This window comes from Alternaria ethzedia, assembly GCF_023757985.1.
Source record: "Alternaria ethzedia strain BMP 0044 chromosome Unknown scaffold_21, whole genome shotgun sequence".
Classification (NCBI taxonomy): domain Eukaryota; kingdom Fungi; phylum Ascomycota; class Dothideomycetes; order Pleosporales; family Pleosporaceae; genus Alternaria; species Alternaria ethzedia.
This window is the reverse complement of record NW_026056214.1, coordinates 465,431-483,190: the sequence shown is the minus strand read 5'-3', so window position 1 is coordinate 483,190 and position 17,760 is coordinate 465,431. Positions and strand designations below refer to the sequence as shown.

Here is a 17,760-nt window from a genome sequence, read left to right as displayed (position 1 = left end):
GGAGGTGCACCAATAATCGACGAAACCGAACAACACGATCGAATCGAAGACGCTAATTTACCCGGATCTTTACCGACTCTTCGGAAGCAATACATCACCTTCTCTAAAGCGGATGAAGAGGAGCTGCCAGCCAGGATCGAAAGGCTGTGGTATATTAATCCTTATGGCCAAGAGATCCGACTTTCCGCGAACCCTACCGTGCTCAATGCATTGAACGAGGCACAGGCCGTGATATACAGCATCGGCTCGCTCTACACATCAATCATCCCCTCACTAGTCCTCAAGGGCATCGGCGAAGCCATCAGCAACCCCGCAATCCGCTACAAGATCCTCATCCTCAACTCGACCATCGATCGCGAGACCGGACCGTCATCCAACCCCTACTCTGCCCTTGACTTCATAGCTGCCATCGCGAAAGCATGTGAAGACTCCAAGAGCGTGTTCGGGCCACTCGATAAGAGTCAGTACAAGAAATACGTCACACACATTATACATCTCCAAGGCCCAGGGACTCCAGCAGTCGACCGAGACGAGCTTAAGAGTATTGGCATTGAACCTATTCGTGTGTATGGGAAGAAACATGAGGGTGAGAACTTTGTTAGGTATGATGGCACGGCTTTGATTCAGGCGCTTGAAGTTACGATGGGGAAGAGGGACCCGAGGATGCCTAGTCGACGGAATACGTTGGAGGGACCGGCGAGGTGAATGGGGATTATCTTCCCTTCACGAATCATAATTCGGTGGAGCAATTCGTTTCCGATAGCTTGAGTGGGTGCCTGGTGGTCTTTGTTGGTTTTATATGTGCCAAGCAGGTATCTCTGTACTAAGCGCGGATCCTTCTCTTTCGGGTCGCCCCTTCGTCCCGTCTCTCTGTCGTGCCACTCCAGACTGACCTATGATGCATCGCAATCTACACCGGGTATAGTTTGCTCGCAATGTTAGGGACGCGAAAGTTCCCATTGAAAGCGCATATATCTGGTTGCTAGACCCATAACCTTCATCAGCTTTCTCATAGCGCAGACTTTAACAACTCCATCACCAGCAAACTGTCATGGGCTTCATATTCTCATCAATCTTCTCACCCGAGCCTTCGAAGCCAGACTCTAAGCCTCCTTATGATGGCCCAAATCGATACCCGTATGTGCGTAACGGCCAGCTTGTCCCCGTCGAAGCGAATCCCACCATTTGGTACGAACGCTTGTTTGAAGTTGCGGACTGCGTACAACACCAAGACGCGGATAAAATCATCATATTCACCCCCATCTGCGATGAAGACAACGGCGAATATCCAGACCCCAGATCGAGGCATGGCTGGCCAATTAAGCGCTTGCGAAAGGCGTACGAGCTCCTCGGTGGACCACACCCGCGGATCGTGCGGTACGTATGACTCTGCTTGTGTACTTGGCCGCGCTTAATCTTTTAGGTATATCGGCGCGCTATACAGCACTTCGGGTGATGGTATAGTCGTTGAAAGACTGATACCAGGCCAGCTCACGAGGGTTGAGGTGCCTGCGATGACAGTGCCTGTAGTAGTGCAAACGATGTCGCACGACGATAAGATTATGTTATCGCTGTATTACCGATGGGCGATACAGGCACTCTCCGCCTTCCGGTTCATGCATGCTAGATCCATGGTCATTGGGTTCTTCTCATCACAACTTGTGTGGATACGTCCAGACTTCTCGCTCGCAGTGACTGGATTCATCAGCGCCACTGCACCAGAGATCGAGGACGAGTTCTGGAAAGATGCTGCTGAATGTTCGAAAGCAATACGACAAGAGTCCGGTTTACCAGAACCATGTGATCCGGATAACATGGCATCGGAGTGTAACTGGAGCGACGGTGAGTGGGTAGGGGACGACATGATATATGATGGTCCTTTTGATGACACTCCCGAGCACGGAGTTTCATCAGGAAGTGTAAAGGCAGACCTGTGAGTATTAGCGAACCATATTCCACGCACATAACACGACTAACCGTACAATCGCACTCTAGCTTCTATTGGGCCACTTTCGTCTGGCGGCTTATGGCGAACGACTTCACTGCTATATCGCCATCGCGTCGTGGGCCTCGTGGAGGACTATGGGAACCTACGTATCCTATGGAAGGAGGCCACATAATTGAAGATGCGCCAGATTTGTCCGAGATCATGCGTGAGAGAGAACGGCGCAAGCTATTCCAGCAGCTAGAGAGAGCTAGACTGGGACATGTCCTGTTCAGCGCTTGGAATGAACAATATAGTACCGTGGATGAGGTCGTGCATGACATTGAGTTGGCGGCAGCTGATGTGGGCATAACCATTTCTGGCGACGAGGTTGATATCGGTAAGAAGTGGGAGGATGTGTTCGAGTTCAAGGACGGGAGGCTGGGTTTCAAAGTTAGATCTGATTAGGTCAAGTTTGTTGGTTTTAAATGTGCCAAGCAGGCACCATTGGCACGGTCCGCGAGGCGCGATGGCGCTTGCCTCAATCGACAAAACTTGGGTCGGTGTATATAGTACTCAATGTATCGCGATTTAGAACTTCCAACATCTTTTCTCGTGCTGTATAATGGGTTCGTCAATTTCATATCTCAATGGGCCACAGCCTGAAGATGAAGAGCGCGCGGTTGGAAGACACACTATGTCGCTCAACCGTGTCTACCGTACCCCTACGCCCCTCGAAGCCAGCACAGAGCCAGGAGACACAAGAAACTGGTACTGTGATTTCTGGCAACATGTCTGTGCGGTGCCTCACAAAGATGGGAAGAGCATCATCCTCTACGAACCTAAGGAGACGCAGCATCCGGATCCAAGGGTAAGACCAGAGTGGGCGAGCAAGCGGCTACGGAAAGCTTATGAGCTTCTTGGAGAAGATCACCCCCGGATTGTTCGGTATGTGCAGCGAGGGGCTAGTACTGTGTTGACGTTGACGAGATGGTAGGCGTACCGGTCTTGTGAACAGCGATGCCGGCAACGGGGTGCTAGTCGAAAGATTAACACCAGGACCACACTGGGGTGATCTTCCTGCCATGACCTTGCCTGTACCCGAAAAGCCTTCAAGAGAGGATCGCATCATGCTGGCTTTGTATTACCGATGGGCTTTGCAATCGCTGTCTGCCATTGCCTACTTCCACTCTCGCTCTGTATACCTGACGTTCTTCTCGTCAACTAATGTATGGCTGCGCTCTGACTATTCCCTTGCTATCGCGGGATTTATCAACGTCGACGGGCCAGAGCTTGATGCTGAGAGTAGGCGAGACGCTTGGAACGAGGCGAAGCGGAGCGAGAGACGAGAGCGAAGATACCAGGAATGGTATGATGCTGGGGCTCCTGTCTCAGTATGTCCTGAGGATGAGAGTGGGGAAGAGAGCGAAGACGAGAGCGAAGAGATACCAGAACTCTTCTCCTACCCTTGGGATACTGGTGAATGGGTAGGAGGTGGTGGCGCGATACACTACGAAGAGTATTCCACCGAGCCCCCTGAACAATGTGGAAGCCATCGTGAGTCTTTGTGAGTATCATTACCCTCACATTCGTCAAGACATTTACAACGGGTCGCTAATTGTGTGATCGCGACAAAGGTTCTACTGGGCTACCTTTGTCTGGGAACTCATGACCAATACCCAGACGGCCGAAGCGCACTGGAAACGGGGCATAGACTGGGACCCGTTCTCTTCGCCTGACGGCGGCCCACCGAAGCCAGCAAACGATTGGCGTGATCAGCTTCAAGTGTTAGAGGAGGCTAGGCTTGGAAGTGTTTTGCTCAAAGCCTGGAAGAGCGAGTACGAAAGCGCAGAGGAGGCCGCCGAAGATGTCAGAAAGATTGCGGAGGAGATGGGTATCAAGATCGTCAGCAGTGCGTCGGAAGTTGATGACGCTTGGACGAACGTGTCCCAGCAGGATGAAGTTGATATTGGCGAGCCTTGGGAGGACGTTTTCGAGCTAGACGAAGCCAAAGAGAGGTGGGGCGCTCGAACGCTTAGGTTCAAGCGGCAAGGCACGCATGTGAATTTGCCTGTGGCAGGATAGAAGGCAAGACCGGGGCAATGAGTCGGTCATGCTTGTCATTACGTGCTATCAAGCGCGCAGTCGTCCAGTATGCATCGTGTTCGAAGACCCCGTCCTGAGGCGAGGAATATTCGTATATTCCTCTCTCATGGTCCTTCAGTACCCTTCATGCATGATTGCAAGCGAAGCAGACATTTGGTGGCGACACGTAAACGAACCAGGCTGCCATCGTAACTTTCTGAGGCTCTGCGACGCTGGTTATGTGCCACACCATGACATCCCCGCGCATGCATTGCATATCGCCCGACGGATCAACTGGTCAAGAAACCTGTCTCTGGCTGCTGGAAAGTCATCCCAACATGCTCTCATCGGATCGTCTAGTGTTGATCGGAAGCTGTCAGTCACTGCTTCGGAGTGTGTAACCGAAAGCGTGATTAAGATCGTCCTGTAAAGCCACGCCATCTTGTCTCTGCCGCGGCCTGCCGGATGTAAGAGCTTGGCTGTCGAAGGATCAATCTGGCGGTCAAGGCAACGGTACCGAGTCGGCGGAATGCTGCGTTGGTGCGGGGTGGTAGGCAAGCCGTGATGCTCGCCCGTGTCTCAGACATGTACGTACCCGCAGATCGTACCAGCGAGATGCCGAGCCTCTCAAGTACCGTGTGGCTCGGAGAGTAGTTTCACACCGATCAAGATACTCCGGGCTTCCGGTGCGCTTCAATCTGTTCGTTAGCAGATTTGTAGCTATCAAGTCTGGTGCAGGATCGCATCCTTGCTCAGGTGGCTGTTTGTGGGCGGATGATTTCTCAATAGAACGCACTTGCGTGACTACTTGCTCGGGCCGGAGACTTTGTCATGCTCCTCAAAACGCAGGAGAGATGGTTCAAGCCGACATATCCGGTCCGAGACTGATATGGAGGATCTTCATTATAGAAGTGCATGAGCGAGGGCGTGTCTGCGTCCGGTGAGCGAAGATCAGGAAGTGTAACGATGTTGTATATCTATCGCGGCTACTCGTAAGAGCTGCAGTCGCTCTCACCTATTAGAACCGATTTTGGAACACGGTTGTGGTGTTGCAACCCAAACGTGCATAAGGCTGCGTGTCAAAGATGTCATCCAGCCGCGTATATGCATGTCATGCGCGGTGGATCCGGTGTGTTCGATAGGCCTCCAAAAGCGATCTAATCCGCAAGCTTCCGGCAAAAAGGACATTGGTTGGATAGAGAGCTGAAGATTGGAGGGCGGCACGAGGTGCATGGAAGGGCGTCGAACTGCAGTAAACAGGTCGACAGCAACGCCATGTGCAGTAGTAGATCGACGCTGCGCGAACGCGCGCTGAGCCGCACCGAAGAACGGTCTGAAGTCCATGTTGGAGTGTAGGTGACTGACATCGCATGGGAAGATCGAATCGCACTGCGATACACCACAGGGCGATAGACGAGAATGTTTGACATACGACACGCCCAGCAGTGATGCAAGCGGGGCTGAGTGGTATAAGTGCAGACACAGATAAGGGGTGTACATGCGCATCACCAGGTACAACTACCAGTGACTGAATGACTTTGGTGTAACCAGCGGGTTTTTACCTCGACTTGTCGGTGGTGATTGGATGCGTTGACCGAGCGGAACGAAGGGCACCTGGGCAAGCAGGCGGGTTGGACGTCAGCAGGACGCTGTCTCAGCCATCGATAGTCGTTACTCAAAGAAAGGATCCTCATCTTTCCCGTGCACCTTGCGATGGTGGCTTGTAGTGGTCAGTTGCCTTCTTTTGGCTGGCTCCTGGGCTCGCGGCGAAAGGGGGTGTTGAGCCGTGCACGGATCAAAAGCGGGGTCATGACGCCCCGTTAGCGTGGTCAATCAATGATCGCTTCTTCTGCACTGGCACCGTGAACGTTCCTCACACCTCGACGACTTCATGTGTTTGGCTCCACGGAGGGCAGGCAAAAAGAGCAGATATTACATCAATCATTCGCGAAGATTCTCAACGATTGCAGCTGTAATGCATATGCGACCTTATCCAAACACCACCACCACCAGGCTGCATGCAACAACAGGCAGCCGCTATGAGTCCTCAAATATGCATGCGCATGGCTTATGCATATTTTATACGATCTTTAACTGGCCCGGTCAAAGTTGAGCCTCAAGACGTGTAGCAACGAAGCTATGCTGCGCGTTCACGCAAGAGGGCGGGGTTATTTGCCTGTTTGTTCCCCTCAGCCTGGTGGCTTAGACCGGTGAGAGCCTTGATATCACCCTCAAGTGGGGCTTGCGAGTGCCCTTCGATCCGACCAATTAACGCTTGTTTCATGTAGACCCCCCGGGGAAACGACTGGATGTGGCTGTTGTACTCCTAGAGGGACCACAACCTCGCTTGCATCAACAAAGTGTTACTACTGCTCCGGGCAAAGATCAAGAGCTACAATCTTGCAGTATGACAGGAAATTTCCCAATCTATATCTTCGGTCAACGTCCTCCTGTTTCTGCCTTGGACTTTCCAGTTCGCCCTGTCATTCACTTCCCGTGTCTTCATCACATTGCCCTGCCTGTTTCGATCATCGGCACCAAGTCTTCAGTCACTTGAGCATCTAGCCATTGGCTATACTTCCTTCGTTCAAGATATCCCTCCCATAACCTCTACGAACCATTCAATGGCGACTCCACAGCAGGGACAGTACCAGGGTCATGTACCCCATCAACATCAGAATGTCAGCCAGCAACGACAAGTCCCGAATGGGCAGCAGCAGAGCTCTGGACAACAGCAGAACTTTGGACAGGCCCAGCAGAGGCCAGCTCAGCCCCAACAGCAACCTCTAAACCCATACGCCAACTACGATCCCCAATTGGCTTCCTTCATCTTAGAGAAGCCAAGGAACGCCACTTCCTGGGAGGATGCCACACCTGAGCAACAACACGTCGCACTCCAGGAACTCCACGGCGAACTGCACAAGTTTCGTCGAAACCATAATAACGTCAAGAAGGCGATGAACGAGATCCCTTCGCCAAACTGTCGCCGGATCATCAACGAGCTCGTTGAGGACCAGAACGTTGAGCTTGCGAGGTACAATAGAACCATCCAATACAGAATTGCAAGCGTTGTAAACAAATGGCGCTCAGTCAACCGACGAGAAAGGCAGCTGGTGCGTGTAGACATCATTCTGGAGACCGAACCTTCTGGGTTTCAGGAGCCTATGCAAGCGAGAGCTGTGGTCGGAGGTGCGAGCAATGGACCCCAAGATGTAAACAAGAACAAGCAACCAGGAAACCCGCAAGGTCAACAGTTCCCGAACCCCTCTACCAACCCCGGCCAAAACATGCCACAGCAACAAAGACCTCCCCAGCAGCAGCAACCACAACATCCTGGCGCGCAAAACTTCGGACAGCATCCTCCAAACCCGGGCCACCTGAACCCAATGGCAGGTCCTCCTGGAGGCCCTCCTCCACCACCGCCGCCTCCGGGCATGTCTGCACCACACGAGATGGGTCGTCCACCACCCCCACCGAATGTTGGACCAGGCCAACACATGCCGGGCGTGCCATTGCAGCATCTTCCGCCTCCTCCTGGCCAGCCCCATGGCCAGCCCTTTGGTCAAATGCCAATGCCTGGTACATTTCCGGACCAGATGCATATGCCGCCAGTTGGCATGAGGCACGTTCAAGGCCTGAATCCTGATCACCTCAGACATCATAAGAAGAACCACAAGGTTCGTCGCGATGATTCTGGCTCATCGTCCGACAGTGACTCCTGGGAGTCTGAGTCGGAAGATTCCAGCTTTGTCAACATTGAACATGATCGTATGGATGTTGATCGACGTGGACGAGGACGTCAGCGGCCCGGCAAGAGATCGAAGAAGACTCAGAGACATCGATCACTCAGCAAAGCTAGAGCCCTCAGCCGTAGTCGTAGCCGAAGCCGTGCACGCAAGAACAACGTCGATCCATATATTGCAAAGACTACCCGTCGACACCGCACTTCAGACATAATCGATGATCAACGCAATGGTAGGCATAGCCCAGAGTCCTTCACTACCGACTCTTCTCGGTCTTCTCACAACAAAGCGCCGCCTGTTCATATCCACTTGAGCACCAACAATATTGTGGAAGACCGAACACGTTCCGGCAATGCCTCACCAGTTGGCCTCTCCAACGAGAAGAAGAAGAGATCTGGAAAGTACTTCTCCTCGCACGGCATGGCTAGGGAGACCTCCAACTCATCGTCAGAGCGTGGAAGCGGCACCGAGTCTATGAACACTACATCTGCCCACACAGCAGATGATGGTATCTTTGACACTCCTATACGCCGTCGCCCTTCTTTCACGCACGTTCATCGTCGCCAGAAGGTCTCTTACGGAAGAAAGTCACCAAATGTGTTCGGCCAGCCGCACCCCAGCCACATCTTCGACGAAGATGTTGACCACCGTCGGGTACAGAAGGTCAGATACCACAAAGAGACTGTAGACGACTATCCTCACCCCCGAAGCCCACGCGCACACATGCACGAGCCTGAGTCATACTTCGATGACTACCCAGTTCACACTACTCGTCCAAGCCTACCAAATCGCCGCGCAACCATGGCCAATCCACCCAACATCCACAATCCTTTTGCGCAATCACACTTCCCACCCAAGCCAGTGCGCGCCTCATCATACCTCGCGGATAGACACGAGCAAGGCTACAACTACCCCCAACCACGCGCGATTGGAGACCAAGACGAATTGGATGCGCGATACGCACTCAATGACATCCACGCAGCTCTTGAGCACATCCAAGACAAGAAAGAGCGGTCGGCGAGACGCTCGAACATGATGGGTAGGAGGGACTCTGCCTTCCAGTATGAAGACGATGAGTGGCATGCTAGGGTGCCGTTGGGTGGGCGACGTGGAGGTTATGGTGGATACTAGGTGATACGCATGTTGTCTGGTTTCTCGCTCCTCTTCTCGATACTCTTGTTTCTCTTATGAGTGTGTCAGTCTTTCGGCGATACGTTCTAGCAAATGACTGCTTCTACTCAACTCTTCGCGTGGGACTTTTTCGGCCTAGGGGATTACATCACGGCGTCATGAGTCTGTCGATTTAGGGTAGGCATTTTGGATATACTATCTCAATCTATATCGCATACCTGCGATGGTTACATTCTCTTCTGCATGACAATCTGATATCTAGTGCACCAAGTCCACTAGCCCTGATCCAGCTGGGAAGGTGTGAGCACCTTTCTTAGCTCTCTTCAATCTCAGCATGGATGCTGCTATCCTTCATAATACACTCACCATACACGGCGAGTAATGATTCAAGATTAGTCTTTGCATAGAAGTGCGTTTCAACGAGAAGACCACTTCGAGCATAATACGCTGCTTCTTTGTACTTTCCCTCCATGAAGTGGTTGTCCGCGAGCATATTGTATCTGGATGGGACAAATTAGCATGACACAAAGAGCATGATGGGGCCCGAATACTTACGCAGATGATAGCAACTGGTCGCGTACGCCCAGTTCGTGCAGTAGATCAACGTAAATGCGAAGCTTTGCGCAGGATATTTGACCTTCCACATTGCTGTAGGTGTAGCACAAAGTTCGCTCTGACGCGTCAGGCTCGAGCGCAGGCGCACATGCTTTGCAACTGCAGTCGAAGCCCCATCCTAGCATCAGTGCTGCTTGGCGAGCATCCCTGCTCTTTTCCCAATCTTCCGCGATGTAGTTGATCAGGATCTCTTCACCAGCGTTGATCTGTCGTGTAGCAACCAGTCGGGCATAACCTTTAAGATCTGCGCCATTCTCGTCGATGTAAAGTACTGCATTGGGGATGCACGAATGGTTGGCGAAGGATATCGTGCGATAGACAACTAGGCGGGTGTGCTGGATACCTACACCGGTATAATCACGGAAGTTGAAAGCGTTGTACCGACAACGATCTACAAGGTGCTCGACGTCTGTAGCCCTGGTCTTCGAAGTGTAGAGCTTGTGGAAGGCTTCTCGATCTTGCCAGCTTAGCTGTGTGTATGCGGTCGTCAAACGCGCAGTAGTTTTGTTGACCTCTTCGTCATAGAAAGCGATGACTTCCCTATTCTGCTCCTCGGGCTGCTTGCGTGTGTCGCATTGGAAAAATGCGTTTTCGTCGAGAATGAGAGCGCCTTTCTTGAAGTTTTGCTGTGCGACAAGGCCATTACCCGCAACAACGTTAGCATTAGTGACCCGTACCTGAGGATGATTTGTTGCCATGTTTATCGTGTAGTTGACGACTTTTGTCCGTATGGGTGATGTGGGAAGTCTACCAAGGGACGTCAGATCGACCCTTATATCCCGTCAGCTGCGGCAGTTTGCTGATCTGGAAGCATAAACAGGAGTCTGGTTTGAGAGAGTATCATCGACACGCTCATTGTTCAGGACGAAATACAACGAATGATCATATGCAAACACTACATAGGCTTGATTGAAAAAGGACCCATGGCTGCCTTGTTGTACTCCTCAAGCAGCCTTTCGTCCTCCTGGTGACACTGTCCTATTATCTCGTTTAGCTGCGGTTTGCTAGGCGTAGCAATAAAGAAGTTCTTCTCGACGATTAGCCCTGCGTGGGCAGTTTGCTTTGCCTGCGCGTAGTCTTCCTTTCCGAAGTAAAGTCGTGCGAGTTCTAGACATCTGTTCGAAAGTCATCAGTGGTGTAGTCATGAAGAGTAAATGGTTTGACCTACGCGTTGGATAGGTCTGCGTCCCATCTGCCCAAAGAAGTAAGAATGTGGATGTAGCCCGCCAGGTTCATGATGCTGTGATTCTTCTCCTCCTCAGTTACTGCTGCTACCATAGCAGTGATGTTGGTCCTGTATTCGCGGACTAGATTGCGCGAGATCGTATCCATAACGGTAAACGGGTATGTACACCCGTTGCACGAACACGTGAATCCCCAGTGATGGTTCAGTACAGCGTTTCGAGCTACATGATTGCCGAGCCAGTCGCGTTCCATGTAATTTACGAAGATCTCGGCTCCTTCTGGGATTGCTCTAGTTGCCACAAGCCTTGCCTGGCCTTCCGGAAACACCGTGCGGCGAGGCCATATTTCGATGGTAGCGTTTGGAACACACGAGTGGTTGATGGAGCTGATGTCTTCATACACTACCAGGTGTGTTTTGTTATTGCTGGCATTCACGAAGGTGAATGCGTTGCGTTCGAAACGATCGACGTATCGATCGAGTGTAGAACCATGGGCTGGCCGGGGCCAGAGCGTACGTAGTGTTTTTCGCTGCTCTAATGTAAGATCGTTCACAGCTGCATAGATGACAGAAGTTGCATGTATTCGTTGAGCAGCATAGAAAGTGTCGACGGTAGCCTGATCGGACCACTGGTTTTCAGTACTACCGGTGTTGCAGAAGACAATGGGGTCTTCCGTGAGTATGAGGTCGCCCCGTCCAAGTGATCGATTCGCAAATAAACCGCGCCCTCCGAGTGGGCTGTTCTGGGCTTGATAGTTCATTTGGAACTGCTGATGAGGTAGTGTCCGTTTCTGGCTGTGAAGCTCTACCTTCTGCTTGTGGATGCTGCATTATATGTGCTGAGCACCGAGACAATTCCATTGTTAGCAAGCAACTTTGTGTTAGACTCCATGCAAGACATGAAAGTGAGATCAAGACACATGTTCGAGAGCAGATGAAGTGACGATACCTAGACAATCCATCCAGTTTGCTCGACATCGCAGCCGCAGTGGCCATGCAAGGCCTATTGTGTTTTGTGAACAGAGTCCAGATCTAACGATCCGCGGCGTCATTTCGTATATCAGAGTCAGTTGTGTGATAGCGGTCTCAGGCTCCGCGGTGATGCTGCAGGCTCAGGAAAAGAAGCACGTCATGCACGCGTCCTCACATCGCTTGCTCGCCCGCTTGTACCTGCCAAGCCATCAGGGGCGCCATGTGGGGTATCTCCACTCACGCGCGCCTCCAACGCTCACTAGCATCCATTCACAAAGCCATCCATCGACATCACCCAAAAAAGCAAGCCCCCATCGCGCGCATCAGCTGCTCACTTTCTATCCTCTAGCCTGCCCAAATCCAATCCATAGATTCAACGCGCCAGTCTCGCGGCAATAGGACTAGGCGCCACTAACTTTCGGGCTCGCAGCCGTGTAGACACGAGAACACGAGCCCCCATCCGAAACACGTCTAGCCCCACGGAGATGACCAGACCTCTGGGCACGCTGACTGGGCGGCCATCATTGGGCGGGTTGCGGGAGAGTATTGATATGCTTGTTCTTTACGAGATCCTTCTCTTTAGGGGCGGAGGGCCAGAACAGGCTGACGGGGCAGGGTAGAGTGAATGGGGATTAAAAGTCCCTGAGAACCAGTTTTCTGGTCCTACGTGATGCGCGCGCGTGCTGGGCTTCACTTTCTATCGCGGTCGTAGTCGTCGGTCGATCCTTACTTTTGACTCTTTCGCTCTTTCCTAATACATTTTATTATCTTCGTCACTACACGTTCGAGGTTCCGCCAGCATCACTATTGAGTTTCACGACTGCCGACTGCCGTTACTAGTGCATCACAACGCGACAAGTTGGGTAGCAAGAAAGAAAGTATGAAGGTGCTCGTTGCCTTGTTTGGCCTGGTGGTCGCCGCGCTTGCGCAAGATGCCTCAACCTCAAGCTGTAAGTTTGGTCGACGGCAATAGTTTTGCATGTAGTATGCCTGGAATCTCAACTCTAATCAAGCATCCGATGTAGATACCGGCCCAATGTTCGACCCGGACACGGCGCCTTTCTTTGGCCCTAGCACCATCGTCTATCCCTCCGTCACCGAGTCCGCTCCGGTACTTTCAAACTTACCGACTCTCACACCTTCCGGCAGCACAGTCATGATCTCCATGTCTAGCAGCGCTATGGCCAACTCGACGCTCTCGACTTCAACGCTGTCGCGCAACTCTACAACATCGCATACCTCGACACATTCTTCCACACACTCATCCACATCGGTCAGGACTACGCGCACGGCGACTCCTACAGCGGATGAGACTTCGGCGAGTGCGTCGGTTCCGGCCGAGACGGGTGCAGGTGTTGCGAACTACCCTGAGACATTTGGTGCTATCGTAGGAGGTCTTTTAGCTGGATTAGCGATGCTGTAGCAGGTTTAAATATCTTTTTAGTAGAGAACAGGCGACTGAAAAATATATGCAGTATGCCATGAAAGCTAGTCGCGCAGAGGTCTAGCAAAGTTGAAGACCAACATAATAGGGTATATTGTGATGTGCTCGTGGGCTGACTCGAGCTTTCCGTCAAAGTCATCTAGCATACTTTTCCCTGGTCGAACCGAACGCCTAAGAAACGCCGTCATGATGCAACTGAACTAAGCTGATCTCGCTTGTTCCTACTCCTCCATAGCTCCAACCTCTGTCACCTGCTCAGTCGCCTTGGTGTAGTAGGCCTTGAGATCGATCTTGAAGTCTGCCATGGCCACACCGAACATCTTCAGCAGCGCTGTTTGATGACTGTTCATGACCTTGCCCTCCTCGGCGATGGTGTGCGGCACATCCAAGATGATCTTGCCCTTGTCGAGCCTCGTTGGCATGCCCCATTTCCTGATGGTAGTCTCCATGCTGTGCGGCAGCGGCACGTCCTCCTCTTCGGGAATCTCTCCACCTCTTGAGTGGACAACACCAGCGGGTACTGTGAAGGTCTGTGTAGCGACAACACCGGCGCGCGCAAAGTCGGTTTGCGAGTAGTTGACAAAGTACTCAATGACCTCGCTGGGCTCGCGGTTGGTGAAAAAGAGTCCGACATTGCCGTTGAGGTGCTTGGTAAGCTCGGAGAGGTTCGAGAGGTGCTCTTCTGCCGGGCTTAGGCCAAGCGCTTTCGCCATGACTTTGGTCTTTCCGAAGAAGAATCTGCGCATTCGTTAGCCATGCGCGCATTGGATGAAAGCGCTTCCGCAGACATACCGGCTGTCAGCGAACTCCTGGCGAACTTCTTTGAGGTACGAGTTGCGCATGTTCTCTACGGCGAAGACGAAGATGTGCTCAAAGTTATCCGCCGCTTCCTGGACATTGGCAAAGAGCTTCAAAGATAGCTCCTTGCCCTTCTTGTCCGTCTTGGTAAGATGCACGACCTTCTGGCGCTTGGATTTGGGCATGGTGGCGGTATTTCGGGGGTGTTGTGGTTGGTGGTTGCGCTCAGGAAAAAGTTCGAAGTTGCGGTCGCGACTTCCAAAAAATTGAGCGGGGATTTTGGCGAACCCCCGATTGGTGCAACCGCGGCTGCTCCGCTGTGGATCCAGATGTCGCTCTCGCGCTCTCCAAAGTCTACGCACTCAACCTCACCCCAGTCTGCTCGAGATGATCAATCGATAACATAGCGATGTTGGATTTCATGGATAGTGTGCAGCATGCATTCTACGAGGCATCGGGCTGGAACGTCGACAATTCCTATGGCGCACTGAACGCGTCGGCACGGGGTACGTCACACTGGATGTCGCGTTCTAGACTGGATACTGACTGTAGATGACAGCATTGCTCGACTTTGACATACCCCGTGGGCTGCGCATGCAAATCTCCTCTCTCGCGGCCCCCAATTTCGCAACCTCGTACACCCTAGGCAGTGTGGGGGTAGTCGACGGCTCAGTATCCTACCTGTACTCGTCGCTGCCACTACGGAAGGACTTTAGGACGTCCCACATCGACCTCCACAACGTCATACGAGGTTACAAGCATGTGCAAGAGTTGCGGAGACCGGACGAGAAGTGGTCGTGGGAGGTTTGGCATGCTGGCCGCCGGATAGACCGCAAGAGTGAGCTGGATGACACTGCCTTCCCGTACCCCCGCTGAGTCAAGACAGACACCCTGTTGTATGGGCGCATATTCCTACCACAGCAGAGGCTCGAAGCCCTGTACCTCCGCCGCCTCACTCCTACGCGACAGCTGAGGATCGCCGCCGTGAGCGACTCCAATCTCAACAACGGCGGGACGATCCTGACGCTACTGCAAAATGACTTCGGCAAATACAGCACGGAATACATGTACAGCACAGACTCGGCGTTGATGGGCGTCCGGGGTCTTTACAACTTTGGTCCAGGCCCCAGAGTTGCGCCCGCAGAACCCGTTGCTGCAGAGCAGGTGGATCCTGTGCATGGTCGCTTCAGCGCAGGCGCTGAGCTGTACTATGGCATACTCAACAAGAGCGGGGGAATCAGCACAGGGGTGAGGTTCGCCACCCTACCCAACCATGCGGGCTTCCCGTATACCATGACGCTCACGCTCAACCCGTTGATGGGAAATCTCTCTTCCACGTATGCTGTCAAGGCCGGCCCTAACTTGGCCCTGTCCTCCCGCTTCGACTTCAACTTCTACTCCTATGAAAGTGAGCTGCAGCTCGGGTGTGAACTCTGGCGTCTGCGCAGCACAACCGACGTAGATTGGGCGATCAAGAAGTTGCGTCCAGATTGGAAACGCCCAACAACTTCTGCAGATGACGATGTATCCGGCGTGCTGAAGGCTAGAGTCGATCAGGATTGGCATATCGGAGTATTGTGGGAGGGCAGAATCAAGGAGCTGCTATTCACTCTTGGTGCGAGTCTGGACCTAAAGAAGAGAGAGCAAATGGTCCGCTCTGTGGGTGTTGAGCTGCAGTACTCCTCATGAACGATAACACGCACAGACGGCAATATCCCGATCGTTAAAAAGAATAAGTATACCGTTTGCGAAGGAAGGATGCACATCGGATCGACTGCCGAACTGACTCAACCGGCCCAGCCCAGGGTCGTCGACCACTGTACTGTTCGTCAGCGGTTGTTCTAGAAACGCGTCTCCCGCACATGGTCAGGGCATCAGAAAATGTTTCTAGAAGACGATGGCGTCAAACAGTGGGACGCAAACGAGGGCCGTGAGAGCCTTACAGTATCCATGCGAGGGCGACCATGTGTTTTCTGAACACGACATATATTGCAGGCTAGGACTCGAGTAAGTAGCGAAGTGTGCATGATGGCGTAGTCTGGTCCCGAGCGGTGTAACGCTGAAACAAAGTATGGGGATGGACGCTGCTCGTCACACTGCTTGGGTGCTGTTTGGACGTGTTTTCAATGCAGTGGCACGATTCGCAACATTCTGTTACACTTGACATTCTTGAAGGCAAACGGTGGTTGAGCATGCAGAGACGGATGAGGGACTTCCGCAAGTTGGGGGTGCAGGTGGACTGCAGATCCGGTCGAGGCCGCGCTCGGCGCGGGCCATGATGTTGTTGGTGGGAGTCAGTTTTCCGGGTTGGTGGTTGTTGTCACTCGCTTGCCGACGCGTCCACCATTCACACCGCCGTGCCTGGCGTAAGCCTTGCAATTAATGGTGCAGGGAAGCGATCGGTACTATAGATTGACAGCTGTAGGGCGACAAGACGGGCGACGAGCTAAGCTGAGTCGGCACTCTCAAGATCAACGAACTATTGCGGCTTGCCAAATGTGAACAATCTCGATTCCGTGGCTTTTTGACCGAGCGACGAGCGTGTCAGGATGGGAGCGATTAGACGGCACGGGCGCCGATGCTCGTCAGGATCTTTTCTCATGCTCGGCTTACCCGAGCGATCCGCACGAGGCTCGCGATCAAGTCTTCACGATACCGAAATGGGCCCTCTGCCGCACACTGTCAGCACCAGGAATGCGGGCGCGTACGGCGATGCAGGCCAGGTGCGACCGACACAGACGCGTGCCAGGAATACTTTGAACGCCCTGCCGGTGCGCCTTCTCGCTCACGCTCACGCTCACAGTCACGCTCTGGTGTGCCTTGCCCGATCGTTGCCGTAGTGAGCGCTCGAAGACGCAGGGCTTCTCAAACACGACAACGGTAGCGCCTCATGCTCGCGCGTTGTTTGGCCTGTCGGAACACGCTAAAGCGGACCATGAGGACGACGACTTCGCGGCCTTTTTTTGATAAACGAGCACCATTCATGCGCGCTGTTCTGACAGGTATCGCGATGCGAGTCTGTTGTCGCGGCCAGCCTCGCGGCAAGGATTGCCCTATAGGCGGCGGCCTCCTGAGTCTTGGAACAGAGCCTGTCGGTCGACCCTTGCTGTCACGTCTCTAGTGGCGCGACTCCGAGGTACCTCGCAGTAGTCCCCCTGATCGGAGCTATTGCGGGCAGCGCGTGCAGGCGGGCAGAGAGCACGCCGCACGCGCACCGTCGGATGCTGGTGCTGTTGTGTCGTGGTGTAGAGCGGAGGAACATCCGGTCAGAGTGTTGCGACGAGCATGGTTTGCTTCAGAACATAAGCGTTTTGGTGCGTCACCACTGGTCTCGCGCCTCCAGGGCGGGCGTCGAGCGGTGGTGCCGTTGGGCTAAAACCGTCTCTCTGGCCAGCTAGCGCCCTGCCCAGCCTAAGCTAGCCGGCGCGCACCTTCCCCCCGGCTTCAATGCCCCTTCCCTTAATCTCCCCTTTCCCAACCACGGTCGCTCATTTACATCCAAGGCCCTGCTCCTCTATCCGGATTCCTATCGTCACCTTTGCTGTCGGTGTGGTACCTACATCTTTCTCTTTCTCTGTCGACTTCTGCGAAGTGCCGCCACTCCTTTCGGCCTTTGCCCACGTTCCTTTCTTCACAACCCTCCTTTAGGCTTTGTCTGTCCGCTCCTTAGCACCTCTTCCTTCACTCTTGTCGACTTGGACTCGCTTTCGGACGATCCATCTGCTCCCCGGCCAGCAGCTTCCTTCACCCTTGACCCTTCTCACACGCGCCTGGACGGTGTCTCGAGCTTCTCACACACGTGGATTCTTTCTCCCGTGACATTGAACTCTTACCAGCTTCGCATAGCTCCACTATCTTCACCCAC

At 53.2% G+C, this 17,760-nt stretch overlaps 6 protein-coding genes across 6 annotated transcripts; 4 read left to right on the top strand and 2 right to left on the bottom strand.

Annotated features, from left to right (window-relative positions):
- Positions 1-1,631: 1,631 nt before the first annotated feature.
- On the top strand, positions 1,632-2,392 carry J4E87_007636 (uncharacterized protein; the record flags this gene model as incomplete). The annotated part of the gene is made up of 2 exons (XM_049379230.1): positions 1,632-1,933; positions 1,996-2,392. The coding sequence occupies 2 exons, from the start codon at positions 1,632-1,634 to the stop codon at positions 2,390-2,392; spliced, it is 699 nt and encodes a 232-aa protein (XP_049231141.1).
- Positions 2,393-2,549: 157 nt separating this feature from the next.
- On the top strand, positions 2,550-4,009 carry J4E87_007635 (uncharacterized protein; the record flags this gene model as incomplete). Its single annotated transcript, XM_049379229.1, has 3 exons — positions 2,550-2,872; positions 2,922-3,491; positions 3,562-4,009. 3 exons carry the CDS (start codon positions 2,550-2,552, stop codon positions 4,007-4,009), a joined length of 1,341 nt encoding a protein of 446 aa, XP_049231140.1.
- A 2,624-nt stretch (positions 4,010-6,633) lies between these two features.
- J4E87_007634 (uncharacterized protein) lies at positions 6,634-8,883 on the top strand (the record flags this gene model as incomplete). The annotated part of the gene is made up of 1 exon (XM_049379228.1): positions 6,634-8,883. One exon carries the CDS (start codon positions 6,634-6,636, stop codon positions 8,881-8,883), a length of 2,250 nt encoding a protein of 749 aa, XP_049231139.1.
- A 313-nt stretch (positions 8,884-9,196) lies between these two features.
- Positions 9,197-10,830, bottom strand: J4E87_007633 (uncharacterized protein; the record flags this gene model as incomplete). Its single annotated transcript, XM_049379227.1, has 4 exons — positions 9,197-9,383; positions 9,439-10,269; positions 10,398-10,613; positions 10,667-10,830. The coding sequence occupies 4 exons, from the start codon at positions 10,828-10,830 to the stop codon at positions 9,197-9,199; spliced, it is 1,398 nt and encodes a 465-aa protein (XP_049231138.1).
- Positions 10,831-13,318: 2,488 nt separating this feature from the next.
- On the bottom strand, positions 13,319-14,080 carry J4E87_007632 (uncharacterized protein; the record flags this gene model as incomplete). The annotated part of the gene is made up of 2 exons (XM_049379226.1): positions 13,319-13,835; positions 13,890-14,080. 2 exons carry the CDS (start codon positions 14,078-14,080, stop codon positions 13,319-13,321), a joined length of 708 nt encoding a protein of 235 aa, XP_049231137.1.
- A 224-nt stretch (positions 14,081-14,304) lies between these two features.
- On the top strand, positions 14,305-15,584 carry MDM10 (Mitochondrial distribution and morphology protein 10; the record flags this gene model as incomplete). Its single annotated transcript, XM_049379225.1, has 3 exons — positions 14,305-14,401; positions 14,455-14,733; positions 14,782-15,584. The coding sequence occupies 3 exons, from the start codon at positions 14,305-14,307 to the stop codon at positions 15,582-15,584; spliced, it is 1,179 nt and encodes a 392-aa protein (XP_049231136.1).
- Between the last annotated feature and the right edge of the window lie 2,176 nt (positions 15,585-17,760).